This window comes from Lepisosteus oculatus, chromosome 2 (assembly GCF_040954835.1).
Source record: "Lepisosteus oculatus isolate fLepOcu1 chromosome 2, fLepOcu1.hap2, whole genome shotgun sequence".
Lineage (NCBI taxonomy): Eukaryota > Metazoa > Chordata > Actinopteri > Semionotiformes > Lepisosteidae > Lepisosteus > Lepisosteus oculatus.
The window spans coordinates 66,691,552-66,715,726 of NC_090697.1; the positions used below are offsets into that span (position 1 = coordinate 66,691,552).

Below are 24,175 nucleotides of genomic sequence, written 5' to 3' on the forward strand. Positions count from 1 at the left end.
GTGGCATTTGTCCCTCTGGAAAGGCATTACAAGCCAACAGCAAGCTTGCTGTGCTGGAGAGACATTCTTTTCGATGAAACATTAAACCAAGGTTATTGATTACTGCAGCACTGTCATGGCACTTTTCCAAAGACTAAGCCTGTGAGCTTCTGTGATCTAGTGAATTTCCACTTTGGGCCTATACAATCCGGGCTTTTTAAAATTCCCCCTTAGTTGTATCGGTTAAATAATTTCTCACTCCTCACCCTGCTCTGCTGTGTAGTGGAAAGGTCGTCACATAATGACTGCAGTGGATGCAGTGGGTTCCCTCCCACATCTAAATCATTTTGGGATCGAAACTGCTATATAAGTGAAAAGAATTATTCTTACTATTATTAGACTTAGGATAGCCTGTTGTGTTGTAGCCTTAAAGAACAAGGATTTGGGACCGCTGACTTAAGAAACATAAAATGGTTTACATTTATCAAAGGTTTTTAATATACATTGTTAAAGATTTCATCTACTCTTTACATTTTTATGGTATTGGATCTCCACCACACCCTGCATTCTATGTGTGAATTCTTAGTCCCCCCAGTTCACCACACTGAACTATATTAAGTAACAAGTAATAGGTTTATTCCATGCTGAAAAAAAGAAGAAAGAGAACACAACGTTTTGGCTGTGGAGCCTTCTTCAGGTGTGAGAGCACCTATATTAACCTCAATAGCAGATGGCCCTTTGAAACACCTGAAGCACTCTCTGGGTACTGTAAATCAGTGAAAGACGAGGACTAAAAGATCTCACAAACATGTTCCCGGCTTTTAAGATCCTGTACAATATCGGAGAAGTTGTTGGAATAGATGGTGCCTGGATCATTGCAGTACAGGAAAGTACTCTTCTCAGCTGTACCAGTCCCGTTTGTCTTTTTTTGGAATGTTTAAGCATTTTCCCGACTCTTAATGACATGATGATATAAAAAGACCTGAATGAGATACTTGACTGTGCCTTTGTGGTAATTACAGACTCCTGATGCCTACAAAGACTTTCAGTATATGTTTTTTTAATATGGTGTACAAATGCTTAGTGGAGTTGTTGTACTATCGATGGCACTAGTGAAGTATTTGTAATCCCAAGGATGTAATCTCAGAAATTAGCCTGGTCTGTCTATTTCTTAAGGAAGTTAATAATCACTCTATTATTTATATATGTATTACAGGCCAGGGCTCCAGATAGTACAGTACATTGGCAGAAAACTTAAAATAAACAAAAAAACATTGCATGATTGGCAGTATATCTTGAAAATATACTCATTTTCACTCTTTTAAGTTTTTTTTGTCAGGATGTGATTTTTATAGTCAAAATGATGGGGTCTCTTGAACAGTCTTAAATGCAATTAAGAAGGGAAGTTTCAAGAACACTTACTGATTTATATGAAAAACTGAGCTTTGAAAAGAAAAGCAACACTAGATCCTGGATGGCACACACCCACCACCTTTCAGACCCCCCAGTGAATTCATGAGTCCAAAACATCTTGGGAGAAGTTGTGTGACTTGCAGATTAGAGTACGATCGAAATATCAGGTGTTTACTTTTATATCTTTGTAAAATATTGAAGGACAACAAGCAGATTAATTTCTGCTTCTTACCTGTAACAATGACCACAGCTGCATCACTGAAAGGAGACTCAAAGAGTTGTCCCTCAATCTCGGTCTGGTACTGACAAGTGTAGTTGTCCTCATGGGAATATTCCACTGCTGAAAAGGAGAAGGTGGCAGACTGATGGATAGCTGGTGCTGATTGGTTCCTGGTTCCATTGATCCCATTGAGCTGGAGAAGGTGAAAGGTGCCACCCAGGTACTGTGGTACAGTGGAGCACGTGATGGAGAAGTCATGCCCCTTGGGCACCTTCCCAGTAAGATCACTGAAGGAGATGTTGGGCTTTTGGAAGTCCACTGGCAAAAAAAAAAGATGCCTGTGATTAGATCCAGTATAAGGTCTCTTGTAGATTATGTCCCAGTCATAGTGATTAACCCCTGAAGCAGCTACACTATACAGTGTCAAGTTGCAATGCAACCTTAGGTCATTCCACAAAAAAAAAGGTTTATACGAAATGCATGTATAATGAAATGGCACCTAAAAGAAATCAACATAAAGTCAGAGCTTCTTAAGGCTGCTTGAAATACCTGGTGAAAGAAGCATAGCTCTGACCACAGAATCACTCACCCACAGTAATGCAAATGGCATTAGATGGGTCCTCATCAAAACTGTAAAAAACTGAAATGATGACGTCTGTGAATTGTATTCCAATGCATGTATTGTGTTCATTAGTTGAAGACACACAGCAGGATGGAGTCAGTATTGTAGAACTGAAAAATGAGTCTTGTTTCAGATAAGTAGATCTTGTGTTTTTCTGTAGACGGTAAGCAGCAAAACTAATGGCAGTTTAAGGCACCAGAGTCATAGCACATTACAGATGCAATCTCAATGTGGTTGCCGTTGTGAATCCTCCATCCATTAGAATGACACTGAAAGACTGAGAGAGCACAGTCTGGGTACTGAGTACATACCTGTGTACTGTGGCACAGTGGAGCATGTGATACAGACTTTATACCCCCTGGGCACCTCTTTGGTAGATTTACTGAAATAAATATTAGGTGTATTGAAGTCTGTTGGGAAAGAAAACAGAAGTGTTTCATAAGATCTCATTTTATTTTTACAACATTTTTTACAATATTTACAATATTTTTACAGATGAGAATGTGGTCATCCCTCCCTAACTTTCACTGACACCTCAGTTTATACTGTATATATTGTTATGCCATTAAGATACAACTCAGACAATTTAAGGCAGAACTCATGTTATAAAGATACCCATAGGCCTTAACACATCCTGAAACACATCAAGACACACCCAGTATAAGAACTGCACCATGCCTCCTAAGAAGATAATCTACAACAGCAAATAAAAAAGAAATGATAAGAATGTATGACAGATTAATTGTGTTTACCACTTTGAGCAGTACGTATCAACATCTATTCTGTTCTATAACTTCCTTTTGTACTTGTTGCTCATGAAACTTGGCTTGTATCTTTGGCTCCTGGGCTGTGCTGTTATTTAATTAAAGATTAAAGATTGAGAAATCTAAATCTTATTAAAGTCCGTGTCAGCCATTTCTTCATCAATGAATGCAGCCTTCTGATATCAGCCCATTGTTTGAGATCGTAGCCTGAGCTCTGAGATATTGATCAGTTTCTCTTTCTTCCTTTGTTATGAACCCAAATCTTACTCTATTGTAGTTTTGGGGGGTTAGTATGCAGTATACTAATTTAAGCCTGTGGTGATCTCAGCTTTACATTAATAACTATTTCATAAAACCACTTTTATACATAATTTAAGAGATCATTCACGCTCATTCAGCTCTTAATGAGTTAAACCACCTGGTAACTGGCTTAACTGGACTCCAGTTTCCAGTTTTAGGTGCTGCTGCCAAACATTTAAAAGAGAAACTAAAAACAACACACAGGTTTCTCAGGAAGATTGGACACCTTGGTCTAAAGAGCTAACAAGCTATACAATGTATTAAAAGGGTTAGCTGGGTACATTGTGAAATGTCTTTATCCCAGTCAAAGCTAAGTCTTGGAGTTAGTGCTCAGTCTTTCTTATAGAAGTATCTCATTATAACTCTCAACCTTTCCTCACATTTGTAATGCACCATCTTGCTTTTCATTGCTTATAAAATAGATATTTTCCAGGAACATTTTATAACCATTTCGTTAAATATTTTGCAGTATACAGTCATTTGAACTGAGCCTGCAACTCTTCAATAGCTTCTGTTATTAAAGCAAAGCAAATAAACAAAAAAAATGAGTATGTGGTCAAAGGCAGTCTGCAACAGAAGACCTGAATTACATTAAATTAAATCAGATGAATGCATCTGAAAGGGAACTTCTTCCCTGTCCTTGAAAAACTCACACAGCAGAAGAAACATGGCGAATAGAGGCATGGTGATCAAATCAGTCTCTCTCTCCCCGAGGCAGCAAGGTCAGAGCCTTCTTCTGTGTAACCAGAGACACAGATTCTCTTCTCTTTTATGAGAATTAATGTGATGGGAATTAAAAATACACTACCTATAGCAAATTGGGTAGGAGGGGTGTGTAGGTTTTATTTAGTGTAGGACGTGAACTTTCTTTACCACAAGGGGTGGTTGCAGTTTTTATAAGATGTGATTTCACAACCCAAAAAAGTTTTATTCCAGTTTATATTTGTCTTTTCCAACACACCCCTTTAATGCTTCTGAATATTCTTTTTTATAATTATTTTCAGCTGAGGCCTCTTGCCCCGTTGGCCTTCCCATGTCCTGATGAGCTTGTTCACCAAGCAACTGGAGGGCACAGACACGGCCCTTTCTCCTTTTCCAGAGTTTGCTGTTGTGTCAGCATCACTTCTCTGAAACAGTTGCTGACAGAAAAGGCTTGTTCCACAAGACTCAGGCACGGCTCTTTGTATTTGTGGTCAGCTGAAAATGACACTGAAGTTATAATAGATATTTACTTCTGGTTAGCCCACTCAACTTTGTCAAAAGCCCTTTTCTGCATGAGCTGAAATAGTAGATGTTGGATAACTAGCGGTCCCCGACGCCTACATGTAGATCATATCTTACGTTTCTGATAAATGTTGACCTTTGATAAACCCAGACTAGTCAGGGTGAATCAGTTTAGACAATTTATATTTATGAGCAATATTTTATTTACAACTTCACATCATTATTGATTGTGCTGTGATGGACTGACGTCGCATCGAGAGCGTACCCCAACTTGTGCCTGTTACTTCCCCTGAAACCCTGAATTAAATATTGCAGTTGATTATTATTGATTAAAGTAATGGCACAGAGGATGGGAAATTGCATCTTGTCCTTATACAGTATATAGACACAGGGTGTCATAATTATGAAATTAATTAGATATCAGAGAAAGGTGTTTGTACACATTCATACATGGGTTTGTTTGAAATGCATATATACAGTAGTGTACATGTGCGACCCGTGAGTAAGGGTTGTTTTTATTTTTGGAAGATATTTATATTGTAGAAAAAAGTAAAAAGAAAAAAAGTAAAGCCTCCTGGAAAAGTAAAGCCTACATGAGATGTTATTTTGTGTTTTCATATGTGTAGATCATGTTTTAAAAGCAGTAAATTGCATTAAGCTAAGGAATTTGCAAGAAGACTAATGACTTCATTGAAGGCTTCCTGTAACCTACAGTCTTACAGTATACTGTATACAGTTTGTGTTGGGTTCTAAGGTGTAGACTGCTAGATCTGTTTACTTTTTGTTACTGTTTTTTGAAAATGTTGAAATCATTCAACATTACTATAACTATTCAACATTATACTATTACTAAAAAAAATGAGTAGGATCTATTTCAACTCAGCACATTGAACTGTTATACTAAATGTAATCTCATATCTCAAAATTAATCTGAAATGGTCTAGTTGTCGTCAAACAGAATAGTGTTTACTGCACATTTGCATTCTAAAAGCCATAAAAACACGGTGAAGAATCACATCTCTTGTGACTCCTGTTTCTTACAAGTGCCTAATGGCATGATTGTTTACACCAAAACAAGAATTGTTTCATGGTACGGTGGGTTTCTTGTTAACACTTCCAGAACAAAATAGGAGATTTGTGTAAACAGTACACAAAAAAGCAAATAATTTCTAAAAATAGACACTACCGAGTCTGATAAAGGCTTTGTGCATTAGGGGTGTCATAAAGTACAGCTTCCTGTAAAAAGTGAATAAAAGGAAGAATTTAAAACAAAATAGATTTTAGAACAGTTAAATAACATTTTTGTTTTGGTCTCAGCATAAAAGAAGAATTTTGTTTTAAAAAGTGATAGCAGTCAAAGGATGTTTTCTGTTTACTTTTGTTCAGGTTCACCATTCACCACTTCGTGAAGATAGTATGGTAGCCTGCTGTTATTTTTCTTTATTTTTTGATGAGAAGTAATTTTGAAGAAAGTGAAGTGGATTTGATGTGCAGTTCTGAAAATATTTATATTTTTCCCTGAATCCCATAAACTAAAATTAATTACAAAAAGCTGCTTGCTTTCTGATTCTACTACTTACGGTATATATACAGTACTTTATTTCAATTTCAAGCTGTTTATTTTTAGAGTGAAATAAAGTACACATGTTTTAATGCATGGTGTTAAATGCATATAACTTGTATTTACAAAATCTAAATACCTGCAGCAGAGAAGTATTCATTTTCACTATGATCTCTGCTTTTCAAATTGTTTAAATAGCAGATTGCTGAAATGAGCAGTAAAATAGTGACCTCTAGTGAAAATCCCAGAAAAGGGTGGAATGACATACAGTATCAACTCACTCTATTCATGTCCATATGAGATAGGTGTACATAAATTATAGGTTTAATTAATTTAATTAAGATTGATTAGCTTAAGCCAATGAAGTCTGTCATTAATTCTATTTTCTATTAAATTAAAAAATGTTCTTAAAAAAATAAAAAATGTATTTAAAATGTTAAACTTGGCATGCTTAGAAAAGCCACCAAATCCTTTTTTAAGATATTTTTTAAGAATATAAAGCCCTGTATTACCATAGACAATAGTGGAAAATGATAGTTCTCATTAAACAATGTCTGTGAAAATACTATACTAATTCAGAACTTTAACTTCTTTCTCTAGACCTTTAGAAATGGAGAATCTGTGCAGGCAATACTGTAGCTAACTTTGTAGAAGGGCTGGAGGAGATTAGTCAGCTGCATGTTTTGTATATCTGGTGGATAATTTCATTGTGAACTGAAACTCTTTTATAATTTATACCCATTCTCACTTGCTGCATATAAAAAGCTTCTAAGTGGATTTCTTTACACCTCAGTTTAGGTTTAAACCCAGCATTGCTTAAACACTGTGGCTAAGTAACCTTTCCTCCCTCTTTTCTGCAGGAACATAATATCTATGAATAAAAAAAATAAAGTTTTAGAAAACGCATCACTGTTACAATCATGAAGAAACTATTTAAGTATCATTTATATTGTGGGGGGAGAGAGTGGAAAAACCTAGCAAATGAAATTAATTTGAAATATCAATAATGAAATAACAGACTGGATGAAAATGCAAGGCTGAGATGTCAGTCTTCATATTGACATGATGCATTTAGCCATCTGTTTAGGCAGCTTTCACGGTGAATGCTGCTGTGTATTAAATATATTTTGGTCAATACACAAGGCCATATTCAATGTGTCAGGTAGGAGAAGCAACAGGGAATTACTTTTCGGTTCCTTTACCTTCTGGCCCAGTGTGTGCTAAATAATGTGGCCTGTACCAGTGTTGTCAGCAATGATGGAGTGTTAAATCATTGGTCTTGAGGTCCACCGGCAAGGTGAAAGGTTAAAGCCCTTCAATGGAATGTCCTCTAGTAAATTCTACTCCCATTTCGTATCCTCTGATACTGTGCTTTTCTGATGCCCATCACACTTCATTAATTTTCACTTGTCAAACTATACATACAGTACTGTACATTACAACAGAAGATAATTGAAACCTCTGTAGCTAGTATTCAAGGTTTCCGGGCACCTTTTTCAAATACTGACTCATAAGACAGCTTTATCTGCGTCTTTATGGTCAGCATGTGTTTCAAGAGGTTGGGAATAGAATTGTAGCCACAATACAACGCACACCTATGTATTGTGTATACAGGGCACACAAGAAAAATGTGGTGGCGGACATGCTTCACTGTGACCTTTACACAAGAAAACATAGCCTTTAGGAATTCTAGTTGTTTATGACTGTATTCTTCTGTCCATTCAGAACCATCTCCTAAGCCTTGTTTATCTTTCATTTTTTAAGTTCATTTTTTTCCTCTTTGCTGTCATGCTCAGGACATGACATTTCAGTGAAGCTGAGATTTCTCTTTCATTTTGATTAACCCCTTACTCAAAAGATACCTTACTTAGGGCACTGCCTGATAATAAAGACTGCAATGATGGCATTACTTCACATACTGTACAGTATGTACAGTACCTTACATTTTCACTGTAACTGAGCTGACCATGTTTTTACTATAAGGAATTCACAGGATCTCATTATATTTTTTCTCACATGCTGTTATGTTAAGGTATGATACATTTAAACTCTTTTCCTTTACTCTGTTGTCCAATTTTTCTGGATCAGGGCCCATTCAAGTCAGTTCCAATTCTCATCTGAGAAAAGGTTTTGGAGTCCTGCATTTTCACCATTATGCCACTTTTTAATATTTCTTTTCCTATGGAGACTTATGATGTGGAAATTGAAATGAGAAGCACATTAGGAGGAGATCAGCTTTAGACTTCAGTCAATTGTCTCCTTTGTAACTTTTTTGTACCTCTGAACAGTGATTTTGCAAAGCAGTTTTTCTGTATCTCCCAACTGCTATCTGATTTCTGCACTTGAAACAATAGACCTTGTAATGACTTTGCTGTTTCCCTCCCATAATACCTTTTGAAGGGTAAATATGGATACATAATCATGTTTCATTTCCTTCCTTTGAACCACTTCAGTTACCCAAAGTTCAAGATCAGCTGCTGGCTTGAGCCACACTTGTCCATGTCTCTCTTGTCTCAGTTAATTTAGACAGCTGTCTTCATACCCTTTGGCCGAGAAGGAAGAAGACTGTATTTCATGTTTGATGAGGTCAATGGAGTTACAATGCAAGTAACACCTATCCACTTGTACAATTTATTTTTGAAGTGAACATTAAACATCTGTACAAAGCAATGGAGTAAATACATTTCCTCCTATTTCTCTAAAATAGATTTTAAATACTCATAAAGTATGTTTTCTACATGCTATGTGATGCAATGATCAAGAAATATCATTGACATTATTGATTAGCAGTTTGAAGCTTTAGAAATGCATGTCATTCCCCAATCAGTATTAAAACGTCTTGCTAAGCCTAATCTTTTCATTTCTTCACTAGTCTCTGTCATTACCTTCAGGAAAATGACATACAGTATACCTTCTATTTAATGAGACGATAAACCAAGATCCTGAAGACTTGCTCATTAAAGATCTCACAGTACTCATTATAAGAGTAGGAGTCCAAAAGCATGAGAGTAGACTCCATGGATTGGCTAAATTTTATTCCCTGCGTCTTCAATCTGGCCTGCAAAAATGTTCCCTCCTGATATACCGTACAATTGGCAATATACAATTTCTTGTATTAGGAATTTTTCTTTTCGCATACTGTACCTCAGTTTGCTCTCCATGAGACACACAGGCACACAGATGGGGAGAGAGAATCTTGGGGTCAGAGCACAGGGTCTGCCATTGTACGGCACCCCTGGAGTTGGGGTTAAGAGCCTTGATCAGGGGCCCAACGGAGTAGGATTCCTCTGCTGGCCGCAGGATATAAACCAGCAACCTTCAAGTCAGAGGCGCAGATCCTTAGCCACAGAGGCACCACCCCACCTGATAATCTATCAGTTCTCCACCTGATCTGCTGTACAGGGAGGTTGATGGTACTGAGTAGTTGCTGTGTGTCACCCAGGTGGGGCTGCTGTTCAGTGGTAAGTTAAGTAGGTGATCTCCTACTCCAAATGAATAAAAATCTTTTTAGAAAAGCAAATTCTTATTATTTAGAGTTGCCACCTCTTGTTTTAAGAATTGTGGAACTACAGTAACTTTACCAAATCTCTCTTCCTTTGAAGATTAGTATATTCTTTTTAACTGTCTACAATGCTTGTTAATTAATTAGTCTGACTGGCTTGCAAGGATTTGTCTTTCTAATGTAATAAATTGCAATCAGTTTGCTTTTTGTGTCTTTTGAATTAAGTGGTGCCTCTCTACTCTAATAAAGACGGTTCAATGCAAATGCCAAAGTCAGAACTACTCTTGTTCGGATAATTAAAATGGCATATAGACATTTGAAAGTTTCTGTGGATCAATGTATGATTAAAACTTTTTTAAAAAAAATTAAACTGAGTGGGTGTGCCACAGAAAAATGGCAGCTTGTTTATAAACAGATGGTAAAAAAAATATCTAAAGTGCATTAAAAACAGCCAGTTAATTCATTCTCTAGACGAAGAGACAGTAATGAGGTGAGACTGTACTCAAAGCTTTTACAAACAAAAATAGAAGCCAAGCTGAATTTTGACAGCTGTTTTTAACTGTGGGTAGCTATTCTGACAGGAAAGGCCATCGACTTTGTAGTTATTTTTTGTAATGATTTTAGTGTGAGTTTTACTCATTCATCACCATCGTTTCTGTTTTTCTGGAGCCTGAAAGAGAATTTTTTTTGTTTTTCTTTCCCTTAGTGGAATGAGGTTTGCTCCCTTGTGGTTGAAATGAAATTGGAATTACTTTGACTCCTCCACATCCTCATGTCTTAAACCACTCCCGTGCCTTTGCATGCGTCTGGAATTTGTTGTGAAAGTGCAATAAAAAAGATTAAAAATATCAGAGCTTCCAAACAACACAAGCCTCATCTTGTCTCATAATTCACTATCCTTCTCCCCTCCCCAGTCATCTGTTTGAGCCACAATGACTTGACATTTGGCCTGCCCCCTGAAGCTTATAGTCTAAAAGACAAAGACAGGTGCTCAGCATGACAGTCAAGAGGTGAAATAGCTATCCCCAGCCCCTTGTCTCAGTGCAAGCTAACAGCTGAAGGGATTGTGCAGGGAGCTCCATTTCCAGTCAAGGACACAGCGGATAAGAATAGCAGCAGTGTTCGTTTTCACACTGACATTCCCTTTAGAGAGCCACAACCGCTCCTACTTAGACTTGGAGAAACTAAGTAGCCACACACCCTACTGTACAGCCCCTGTTCAATTCTATTACATTTGAGCAGGTTCACCTTTCAGCTGAAGGTGACCTCATGGTTGTTTTTCTTTTGCTTTTTTTCTGATGTCTTTTAAAACAAATACTTCAAATGTTTGTTCCAAACAAGATACGACAGAAAAATCAAACGAGAAACAGACAAATTAAGGTCAAGATGATGCTGTTATCTGTGTTATGCACCTACAGGTTAGTGGATGGGGGATGGGGGGGAGTCGTACCACAGTGTTTGTTCAGACAATAGAAATGGAATGTCATTCTGCATCTGTTTTCATTTTACTCCTGTAGGACCACTGCCCTGATTCTGAAGGGCCACTGTATTTTCAGCTTTTCAATCCACTTTCTTCTCCTTACTACCTCCTTCACCCTGTAACTGGTTTAATTAGTCCAACTGAAAAAACCTTCCAGTCTGTTCACTGGTTACATTTTAAAGTAAGACCCCCCCTTCCACCCCCCCAAAGAACCTGAATCTGCTCTTTTCCAGACTGTGTTTTAAACGAAACTTTTTAACTATAAACTTTTTAACTGTATTTTAATAATACCATTTTGACAAAGTTGGCCTTTTGCTTATAATTTCTTAGATGTTCTGTCATCATATCAAGTACTTATTTCCATTTACAGTAGATACAAAGCTAGTTTTAGGGACAGACTGCTTCATCCACAAATCTAGCCTTTGTTGTTTTTATGTTTTGTCTGATAAAAATGATACCATTCAGATTGTGTTATCCTAGGGTATTATACTGCTATAAGCGATTGAACAGTATCAACACATTTGTGTTCTCTCGAATTAACTACTGAAATGCTTTACTCGCTGGGGTATCTAAATCTACTCTGAACAAACTGCAGTATGTCCAAAGTTCAGCAGCCAGAATCCTGACCAGTTCTAGTGCAAGTGTTCACATTACTCCTATCCTGGAGTCCTTGCACTGGCTTCCGGTCAAATTCTGTGTAGACTTTAATGCCCCCAAGCTCTGGAACTCTCTCCCCAAGGATATCAGAGAGTCACCTTCTCTGAACTCCTTCAAATCCAGACTCAAAACCCTCTTCTTCAGAAAAGCCTTTACTTAACTGGTTCCATTCTTCACCCCTCTGCTTTTCTTAGTACCACCATCCACATTCTCCTCTATATATAGTAATTGTGTTTTCTCTTGTGTATTCTTCTTATTTATTGTTCTTTTCATCCTGTAAAGCACTTTGAGAAGCCACCTTTAAAGGCTCTATATAAAATAAAGCTTATTATTATAATAATAATAATAATAATAATAATAATAATTATTATTATTATTATTATTATTATTATTATTATTATTATTATTATTATTATTATTATATAACAGTCATCTTACTCAGCATCTCAAAACATAGCCGAAGTGTAGCAGTCCCTCCTGTAATAAATGTGATTAAAATACAGTAGCTATATAAGGCATATCAAAACAAAAGAATTTGTGATGAGACTGAAAATTTATAACCTGTATAACCAATAATTGTACACCCCCCACCCCTCAGAGAAACAAAAACCATAAAGCTTAAACAATTTCTGGAAAAATTACAAAAGGTATTCATCCAAGGATTTATAGAGCTGATATAAGCATTTTCCTGCTTATCTGCCTCATTAGCACAAAAAGAAAGGCTGCTTGGATTTTGCCAACACACTGTTTTTTTTCCCCAATAGCTATTTACACATTTGTTTTAAGTGAAATAGATCAATGTAATCAATATTTTTGTCCTTGCCATCATTTAACCTATAATATTATTTTAATAAGACATTTCATAATAAATTACTATCATGATAATGTTAGAATTTCCAAACCACGTTCACTGACTTAATAATGAAAAACTCTGATACTCTGTTTTTTTTCACGGCCATATTTTCTGTATGTTGTCCCCAGTGCTGAAAGAAGTCTGGCTATGCCAGACTTAGACGGCACTGTCTTAGACAGTAGATTGAACCATCAGCTGTTTCCAAAGGCACAAGAACTCCAAGATCAGCCTTTACCTATACTCCCTAACTATCATTCTGAGGAGCCCTTGTCTCCAGCTGGAGACCTCACACATGGCCATGACTGTTCCATCTTTAAATGCACACAGGGCTGCCAGAGCTTAGTCTCAGAATAGCCACCTAGTCACGCCAATCTTCAGTGCTGTGCAGGGCAGGAGTGGCCACATTCCTCTCCAGAACAGGCAAGGGACTAATGAGGTTTCACTTTTACGTCAAAACTTTTATTTCAAACTAAGGAAGTTAACAGGTATCAGGAAAACAGGGGAATTTCACCTCTGATGCTCCATTTATCCTACTTCAGTGCTCCTATTGCAGCAAGCCTTTGAGGTCATATAGTTCCACAATGCCTTGAGTCAAATTGTCAATCACAGCAAAAAAGCCAATGACAGCAAGGAAGGCATTGTAGTGTTACAGTACATACTACGCCTTCAATAGGCAGCTGTGCCTTCAGAATTTAATATTAAGATTGAATGTAGAATGTTTTAGAGAGTTAGCTTAAGCTAGTTCAATGTAGAATGTAGGTAACCAGGGTTGTGAAACAGGCAAAACTGTCTCCATTTATAACATCCTGACATTCCCACTGGATTATGTCGTCAACCCCCACCCTTAGCCCTTTGTCTGGCTAGTTGTATTCTCTCCCTATTTATAGAGCTGCTGTCTCTAATGAGAACATAGTGACGCAGGGCCAGAATTTATACACCCTGTGCCTCAAAAGCCCACACCAGGTGCTGCCCCTTGCCTTTGTTCTCTGCCTTTGCTGAGGGTGACTCTGTCTGTGTGAGGCTGCAGCCATGGATGATGTATACAAGGCAGCGGTAAGTCTACGGCTCTGCATTGAGGGGGTTCATTTCACATCAGTCAAGGTTTGAACAGGTTGTATTAGTGTCGGGCTGCACTGGAGGGCCTGGCGCATCTGTACAAAGAAACTGTATTTCCACCATAACAGCACTCAGAAGCTGTAGGAGGATTAGGCATTGCAAAAATAGGCGAGGTGAAAGTTTAGGTGAAAGTTGATGGTTTTTGTGTGATTCTACAAAAGATGAGATGATACAAAATGTTGTGTGTAGTGGTTCAGCTTGTTGGTTTGAGCCCCAGTTCTTTTCACCCACCCATTGTACTTTACCAGGCACAGTCTTTTCCTGGCATGTGATTGCAAAAGCTGTTGTAAGTGAGTCCACAGACTCTAGCTCATCAGATCACACTGCGCTGTAAACAAGTCACTGTTGAATGAGATTATTTTTGTTCAAGTCAGACAACATGTCAGAAAGTAGGCAGGGACACACAAATTGAAGTATCTTTTATGATTTTAAATAATACAGTGTATACATGTAGTGCAATTGTAGAACTATCAATATCCACACAACACTTGAAAAGTAGTGAGAAAAACCACATTTGTTTATTCATCTACAAAGAAGCAACTTTTGATTCTGCACTTTTGAGAAAAACAAAACATTTGCAATGTTTGTATGCTCCATAACATGTGTTATTGATTCTGGATTTGGCTAGCTAGACTGTTTTATATTAAAATACATCCTTTGCAATTCTCCTGTACTATAATATCAGGGATCTAAAATGCAATATCTAGCATCACTGGATTTGATTTAGTTTATATGTGTTATTTGTATAATTTGTTCTGCCTTTGCTACGTTATGAATGAGAAAAGGAGGGTCCTTTCAAAAAAGGGAGTTTGTTGTCAGAACTAGTCCTCTATTCCACCCTGTTCCTGATTGGACAATTCCATGTTGCCTACTATGAATGGAACAGTGCCCCACTCAGTGGTTCACACTAAACTTGGTAACATAGAGGACTGGATAACCCCCTGATCCCTGCTTTATGTGTCCATTCAGATATGCCTCTAGGCTGACGTAGCTGTTTATGATGGACCATCAAAATTGTTCCTTCAAACAAACCCTGCCCTCCCGGGGGAGTACAGGTAGATGTGTGGCTTTCAGACTGTTACTGACCCTACATTATTACAGACGGCAACATTTCTTTATAGTCTGTACATTTTTCCTTTGCAAGGACTACCACTAGGTGGAATAAAGTTAATTTTGCCCTGGAATGTTTAATGAAAAAAAAAATCCTGGTTTACGCCGATCGTGTTTCTTGTATCCATTCGCTCCCTCCATTCGCTTGGGTCATAACCCAAATAATTTGCACCCTTCAATTAAGGCAGCCTGCAGGATAATATAAATCGGTGCCCACTCTGTGGGTTAGCCCAGAAAGCAACATGGTTGGCATGTAACAATGGGCCAGTGCCAATGTGATGCAACCAGTGAAAATGTGCCCGTTCAGCAGATGTCCAGAGATTGTTGGTTCGGGTGACGGCTGTGTGAATAACTGACTATTCCTCAAGAAAGTGATGCAAGACTGTAGGATCCTTGTAAGGGAATCTACAGTCTCAACTGGAGGGTTCGGCTGAGGTGTCTCTTGGAGGCTTTCTTCGGGGAGAATCCATTCCAGTGCTTGAAAAGGATCAGGTGCATGCACACAGGGAAATGGAGATCCACAGGCCTCAACTTCGTCTACTGGCAGGAATCTACAAAGGCTTGGCACTGCCATACAAGGAAGATAATGGGGTAGATTCTAAATTTAAAAAGCAAGCAGCCCATGAAAAGGACAGGACCTTATTGTTCAATGTGGGAATAAGGTAGGAACCTCGAAAAAATGTAAAATGGTGATCTTAAACTAGGACATGATAGCTTCCTGGATTATATAGCTATTACCACTTAAGAATCAAACTGCAAAGGAGAGCTTTGACAAAGCCAAAGCGATATAACTTCACAATGGTGGACAAAAATGTAACCTCTCTTCATGACCTGTTACCCTAATCTGAACAGGGGTTTCTAGAATGAAGGTTATCTTAATAAGCACAAGCCATCAATCAAATGCATAATAATGAAATATGTGCAGATTTTCTAAAACAGGGGGTTTTGCGATCTGAAAAAAGTGATGCTATAGAATAGAGCAAAAATATTAAAACTTTCCAATCACAGTTCTTGTCTGTGGAAGCGTACAGCCATTTTGTATTTGTGTAAGTAGACTGAAAGTTCTCATTGCTATTCTTATCAGGTAGATGTTTGTAACCTGATTAAGACATAAAGTCTGTAACATGAAGCGTTGCTGAAATAATGAGGGGGTAAGGTAATGACCTGACAATAGCCTGCCTGGGTAAGGGCTGGTGGAGACAGCTGTGGCAGCTGACAGTGGTGACAAATGGCTTTGAGCTCCCAGCCCACTGCCAAGAACAGCAGGACAAGTACACGCTGGTATGATAGCTATATGCAGCTTTGTCATACTTGCATTCACTTTAAGTTGCATGCATCATGTGGTGTCACATTTTTCATGCTGGTTGGATTTGAACTTTGAAGTGCTAAAGACTATCTCCCTGGACAATTGAAGGATTTTGAAGGACTTCTGAGAAAGCATAGGTTTCCCTTTACATGTCAAAGAATAACCCTACAGCAGGTGATGTTGCTTTGCTTTGTACCTGCAGTATACTGTATGCTGGGTTCATGTGCCAGTGCTCAATGCCATCCTCTATGTCCAGCAGGACTTCATATCTGTCTGATTTGGTGTTGTAATTTGATTTGGGAGCTGCATCAGCTTCTGTCAGCTGCAAATTACTCCAGAAAAATATTAGTAGCTAAGAATATCCTTAAGGCATTAAGATGCATGATTAGAACCTTGGCAAGAAAAAATCCCCTCAAAGGTTGGAGATTAAATGACTTGAAAACGCAATAGTGTAAAGACAACCTCCTAGATGAGAACAACGGGCTAAAATCTAACCTATTATAAATCTATGACAGGTTCCGTTATTCCTACAAGAATCCAAAATATACTGAAGCTGAAGCTGAAGCTGAGCTTCACAATTATCAGAACTTGGTTTTAATGTCATTGTAAACTAGGGAACATATTTTTGTTTGCAATGTCTGCAGACTTTTTATGTTAGTGTAGATATAGATAGAGAAATATAAAAGGCTGGAGTTGGACTTAAATAATGCATAACAGTATTTTATCTTACCTGCCAGAGTCAGCAAAACATAATCATTAAAAATACAAGTTTTTCTAATCACAAAGTTATTGATGAACCGCTATGACGAGTCATTCATTCACAAGACAGGTAAAGCCCTCCCAAGTACAAACCTGTCTTGTGTGTGTATTAATAACGAAGGATATTATCATAAAAGTAACCTTCCATTACTCTTGCACCATGTACATTCTGTAAAAATGTAATACTCTATAAACTGCTTCTGCTACAACAAGTCACTTAGATTAAAATTAATGAAAAAAAATAGTTAATCACATTGAAAATAAATGATTATTTTAATTTCAAATTAGAAACATCTCACTCATTGGTCTTCTATTAAACCCTTGCTGTCTTGGCTCATTTCTGTCCACTAAAATGCTTAACACATTAAAGCAAATGATTCTAATTAACATAAATGTATATATTTGTTATTTATATGATTTTCCATTTGCCATACTGTAGTTTAAATGATTTTCACAAACCATAAATCTACATTTTAATGCATTTGCATTTTTAGAGTATGCAAATGCATTACATATGATGTGCTAATAGAGCAGGTACAGTACCAATGTTTTTGAGTAAACAATTTTTAATTATTCTAAAATCTGATGTTCATCATACAACTGGGAATCAGGACAATTTTCAACTTTACACATCAATTTGCAGATTATCTCTCACTGTCCTGGAAAGTTATTGGATAGCTTGAGATTCTCTCAGATTTCCCATGACACATTCTCAATTGCTGCTTTGCTATTTGTCACCCTAGGTTGAAAACCTAACTGAAGAGCAGAAAAATGGTGAGTACACAATTGTGTTGAGAAAATAATTTCCTGAATTATCACTACCTGCTTTGTTATTTGAAGCAGAGAAAACAAGCAAATGAAACACTCATATTACATGAAGTTATCTTCAAAATGTTAAAAATAGTCTCGGCATTAATGATAAACCAAATCAAAAATCACTGACGTGATATTAACATATATTTATCAGACATATACTGTACAGTGTAGATCAGATCAGATATAACAAATATATCAGACAGATTATTTCCTCAATAGAGTGCTGTAAATACAACCCCCTTCACTTTTCATGACTTTGTTCTACTTAGAGCTCTTTGGTCCCATCAAAAGATGCATAAATGTACTTTATTTCATTATAACAATTTTCTAAAATGAATGTCTTGGAAAAGCACATAATCACACTTTCCTTCTCCAGTATCTCCACATCGATAGGCTGTACTGACATCGTTTATGGGTGGCAGTGCTGAATGTGGTAATACCACAACAAACACATTTTCCAGCCTTGTAAAATGATGACCACAGATGGTGTGGTGGTTAGTGTAGGTGCCTCCCAGTTCTAAGGTTCCTGGTCCAGCTCCAACCCATTCAACTTCTTTGCTTTCACCATGTGTGTATGGGGTTTCAGCAGAGGCTTTGATTTCTGCCCAAATCCCAAAGATAAGCAGGTTAGGTTGGTTGACTGGTTTAAACTGCCCCTCAATGACTCCATGGAAAAGGTGACTAGTCTGTCCACCTCATTATCAACCATGAGTGGAAAGACTATGGTCCATCACTCCCCTCTGCCTTAGAAGGCATGGGATGACACAGACAGACAGAAATGGATGCTTTACTTCTGCTTTGCATCCGGACCAAGTTCATAATTTCATATTTTGATCCTTATGCTTGTAGTGTTCGTGAATACTGAGGAAGAACATGACGATGTTTTCCCTCTTGTCACTCTCCCCTTGGTGCTGTAGAGTTCAGGGCTGCCTTTGACATCTTCGTCCAGGATGCTGAGGATGGCTGTATCAGCACCAAGGAGCTGGGGAAGGTCATGAGAATGCTGGGCCAGAACCCCACCCCAGAGGAGCTGCAAGAGATGATTGATGAGGTAGATGAGGATGGTAGGTCAGCTTCTGGATGGCGGATGCAGAAATATGCCACAGAATCTCTGTTAAATTCAGCTAACATCCTTGTACAACCCTTTTCAATGCATGTTACTAAAGAGAGACCTTCAACATTTATTGACAAATGTTTTAAAGCCATAACATAACTTAACATAACATTTGTATGCTTTGAGTCGTGTAATACTCTTTTCTATTCCACCTTGAGCTTCAGATCATGCGATGTATCTAATTTTTCATTGATATTTGGTCAGTCTCCTTCGACAACTTTCTCAGGGCTAGAAGAAGAAAAGAAAACTTCAGGACCCACCTTGCAAAAACACAACAGGCATTTATATTCTTTAAACAATAAGAAGTAGCATTTGGAACTGAAGAACCACAGGAACTGTGAACGTCACTGTATTATTCGGAAGAGCACCTGGTGCTGATCTCCGCCCATGCTCTGCTGTGTTCTTCCATGCCTTGGTAAATGAGTGTATGCCCTGACAGGGAGCGGGACAGTGGACTTTGATGAGTTCTTGGTCATGATGGTGAGGTGCATGAAAGAAGAGAGCAAAGGAAAATCAGAAGAGGAGCTCGGAGAGATTTTCCGAATGTTTGACAAGTAAGGCACTCAGATAAATAGATTGGCACATGCTGTACATCTTCATGGTGTTCTAGTTTCGCCTCTCTGAAAACACTACCTAAACGTTATGCTGAATTTTAAGTGCCAACTCTATTTCTCTGGTTCTCTTCTCATGTGCAGTCAAGAGCTGCTACTGAAATCATGTCAGTACTAAACTCAAAATCAGTAATAAAAATCACTTCTCCTTCAGATTCCTATTTGCTAGATTATGTTTGCGCATTAACCTTTGACATTGTACATTTCTGTTTTTACTGTATATGGAAGATATGGAAGTAAGCATAATGGCCAGACACCTTTGTTAAGGTATTGCCTTAGAGGATCCAACATAATATCCTGTACTGTGCTGTTATTTTCACTTTGGATAGTCAGTCTTTGTGATATTACCTAATAATTCCAAATGGTTCTGAAATGTTTATTTTGTTATTATTTAAGAACCTACAGTATTACTGAGAAACAATATCAGAAATGTTCTTTTTTTTTGCTTCTATTCTATTAAATCTTTAATTTTGAACATTTCTGCAGGATGGTTAGAATTATCCCCCATTACACAGGTCAGTAGATGATACCATTCAGACTCACTTATCTGTAAGATTAACAGTGTTCAAAAGCCATTAAGAATTCCTCCATGGCTTCTTCCTTGGCAGGACACACAGCTGGGACCCCATGACACTTTGTTTGCCTTCTGTAGAAATGGAGACGGGTACATCGACTTGGACGAGCTGAAGCTCATGCTGGAGTCCACTGGGGAGGCCATCACAGAGGATGACATTGAGGAGCTGATGAGGGACGGAGACAAAAACAACGATGGGAAGATTGACTATGATGGTGAGCCTGACCGTCTCAGTTCACACGCACAGGGTTTAAAGAGTTTAAAGACAACAGGAAACAAGGAACCTGAAGTATGTTACAGTTCCAGACTGCCATGTGTAGTTTCAAAGGTAGAGTCCATACCATCTTGGTTTTATTGTTATTAATGGACTCCAGAGCACAGTACTTTCCTCTGGACTGGAGTCTATCACAGGAGAGATTCCCATAGTTTGTGGAGCAAACACAGCTGGGTGCACTGGAGTAACATTACCTCCCTCATGGTCTACAGCAGGAACTTAAACCCACCACCTGTATGTACAGTATGAAGACAAAACTGTTATGTCTTAATTTGACATGACAGGAATTACACAGGATTTATTGTTTATGAAGACATAATTTCTCCAAAGAGAACTGTTGCTCTTCCCCAAAGTAAAGTACAAAGCACAATTTGATTTTTTTCTTGCGCATACAGTACGCATACAGTATATGTAACATTTTTATTTGGTTATCCCCAGAATTCCTGGAGTTCATGAAGGGAGTAGAATAAATATTCTGTCTCTTCAGTCTCAAGATCATCCTCAACATTTTGCCAGTACAAGAAAAAACAGCCCCTGCCCTTTCCTATCCCGAAGCTGAATTTCCTTGGTGACACCATCCACTGAGCAGCAATGCAACCCATTAGCATATGGTCGCACACCACTGTTCTCTGTCCACTTAACATTCTGTGAACTTAAGCCTTTCATTAAGACCATTGCTTAAAATGTCAGGTATATGTCTATGACATTTTTTTATCTCTTGGTAACTGTGTCAAACTACAGTTTAAATGCAAACCCACCCATTGATTTACCTATTGAATTTATGTAAAATAATGTTAGTTGTTTTAATCCCAGCTCACTGCTATAAACAGTGGTATCCTGTCTAAGTAATACCATACTAACAGTGGTACTCATAACATGTTTAGATCTATTTGATTTTTTAAAGTATATGGTATCGGATATTGCCCAAATTCTAGATTATTGGATATAACTCAACGGATAACAAGGCCTGAAATGTAATAACCTGTAAACTACACATTTGTAACATATATATGAAGTACAATCACATCACTGTATATTTTCAATAAAAAAATCATGAGTCCAATTACCTGTCTCAATCATTGACATGGGCTACATTGTTTCCAATTCATCTGAATTTCTGTGTTGGTGAATGGACAGCTATCCTGTTACCCCACTGCTTGTGTGAAGGCGAGCACAGAAGTACACGAATTGAAAGCCCTCAGCAAACCTGGCATTACACCATCCCACTCAATACCAATTTTTTAATGTCCCATTGTTCCATAGATCCAGTCCTTGAGTAAAACAGGGCCTCCTGTTCTGAGAGGTTAAGACTTAAACCTGAGGTAGAAATATATTGGATAGATTGAGTTAACTTTTACTAGTCAAGGAAACCATTAAAGAGTCCTAGGATTGGCTCTTAACCATGAAGATGGTTGAAGAGATAATGAAGAGAAATGGACACTTATGACTCAACGGTCACTGGTTTGAGCATGGGCACATCACTAGCTGTCATAACTGGAATTCCCCTGTGGCACCACACAACTGGCACAGAGTGTAAGGTCAAGTGAGCACTAGTCAGCCTGAGTTTGTTTTTGGTGAAACAGCAACATGCCTGCAGTAATTTTAGGAAGACCCACTTGTCTGGTTGGTGCTAACTCTCCTATAAACCACTTATATACACAAGACAGTATGTCAAAAGATGAACGTCTCTGTATGGGAGGAGCATGTCTGCCAATCCCTTTCCTTCTCATGTAGTTTATACTGTAATTTGGAGATGCACTGTATTTGGAGTCTTAAAACTATTGGCATTTCCAGACTGGAAGGGTAAATACTAAAAGTGTTCCAGTCCCCATGTGAAAAAGAAAATAGAAAATAGAAATTGTTTGTGAAAAGAAAATCAGAGGCAAACAAAAGCTTGCAATCTGTTTACGTCTGTTATTTGAACTGTTATATGAACTGCTTGCATTTAATACTCTGTAGTTGTGTAGTTGTAGTAACTTTTCAGATTTAACATTTAAAGAAAAATATTAGAAAAAAATATATATGTATACGGTAATTCAATACTTCTTTAGAATTTTCACTTTTATTAAACATTGTTTTCATAATATTGAAGAATGTTATATAGAAAAGTTATTCTTGTTTTTCTTATTATTAATAATAATAATAATAATAATAATTGCTGACACTTTCTGGAAACTCCACTCAAAGCGCTTTACAGGTAATGGGGACTCCCCTCCACCACCACCAATGTGCAGCATCCACCTGCATTATTCTCTTTAGCATTTATTTACTTTCTGACTCCACATAAACAAATGAGGGTGACTGTGATGGTCTTAACCACTTTCTTAGTCTTCAAATGACAAATAATAAAAATGAAATTAACATTTTACTACAGCCTAGTGTACATTTGTAATAAACCTTCTATTTGCCCTTGTTCAAAAACTGGTCCTAAATTCAGAATATTCAGTTCCACAACTAGAGGGCGATGTTTTTAGGTTTCAATTTAAAAGCAGAAAAGGGCAAAGCCAACTAAAAATTCTCCACAGACAACTTCTCTGTGAGTAAGATATAAAACATAATCATTTCCTGATCATCATTAACTTACCTTATTAAGATACTAGGTAAGAAGATACTAAAAAGATCCTTTTTACTAAGAGTAAAAGAAGGAAAAATGAGTTTATTAGAAATGTAATTTACAGTCAAACTGGGTTAAAACATAATATTCATGCATATGCTTAAATGAGTATGTTGCTGTTCATGCCCTTATGGTCTGTCTGCAGAGCTTAGGGTCAGCCTCATTTGTTCATTCTTAATTTGACAGAAACGGTATCGCACGGTCACATAAATAGACCAGGCTACACAGGGAAACCTGGAATAGGTGATAGGAGCAATATGAAGGAGTCGAGGCTAACAGTGACTAAAATTCCTTAGAGAGAAATGGACGGTGAGAAGCCACCTATAATGTGAAGGGACTAGGCTCTCGTGTGGCCTGTAAGGCATTGATTGGGTAGATTGGAATTTTTTGTAACGATTAAAAATGCATTTTCATCGCAACCAGTCATTAAATATTGTATTATATGCATTATATTTTATGTTTAGAATGATAATTTGTGTATTCTAGAATGATTCGCCGTGTAACGTCAACAAGGGCCTTGCCAGTCTTTAGCTGTGCTTCCTTGCTTTAAAATTGAAGCTTGATGTTATATTATTAATTACTGCAGCCCTGTCCACTCTGGTATGTACTGTAATCATAGTCATCCGAGATCTTCTCTGGCTCCAGAGATACAGTACTCTGCACCTCTCCTCAGACAGCAGAGACCTCTATGCCCTCCAGAGTTCAAGGGGTTGACTTTGCTCAAATGCCAAATGAACCCTTTTACACTGAATAAGCCCTAAACACTTCTCAAAAATCCTAAAAAATAGCATGTTGTCGGAATCTGTACATTTTTGCTCTACTGTGTTGTCTCTCAATGTTTTATCTCTTGCATAGAATGTGATTTTTCTATTTATTTATTCCTTTATTCAAGTATAATGCTTGTTATCCTTATATCAAATTCAGTATCTGTAATATATCCTTACCATGTTAGAATGTTGAAAGTAATTATTAAATACATGTATTTACAAAGTAAACAGACTACTTATTAAATTTTTAATAAGCAGTTTTTTACATTATCTTTTGAGACATTACCTGTGAGACAAATGCAGTATATAAGGAATAAGGGGACATTTTTTGAAAATCAACTGAATGACATCCTTATGCAGAGCCGATGTTACTGTGTGTATATTTATTTCTGTTAGGATGTTTATTTTGCAACAGCATCATTTCCATGGTCAAGTGAAGCACCAGCAGGAATGCACACTCACGACTTCCTGTGGCCAGGTCTGACAATCAGTACAGTGCACTCTCCTCCACTTTCCTGGTCATGTGTTCAGTAGGCCAC

General features: G+C 37.6%; 1 protein-coding gene across 1 annotated transcript; it reads left to right on the forward strand.

Moving 5' to 3' along the window:
* Positions 1-13,485: 13,485 nt before the first annotated feature.
* tnnc1b (troponin C type 1b (slow)) lies at positions 13,486-21,318 on the forward strand. Its single transcript, XM_006625575.3, has 6 exons — positions 13,486-13,628; positions 17,610-17,640; positions 18,600-18,746; positions 19,236-19,350; positions 20,060-20,196; positions 20,694-21,318. The coding sequence occupies exons 1-6, from the start codon at positions 13,605-13,607 to the stop codon at positions 20,723-20,725; spliced, it is 486 nt and encodes a 161-aa protein (XP_006625638.1). The 5' UTR covers positions 13,486-13,604; the 3' UTR covers positions 20,726-21,318.
* The last annotated feature ends 2,857 nt before the right edge of the window (positions 21,319-24,175 follow it).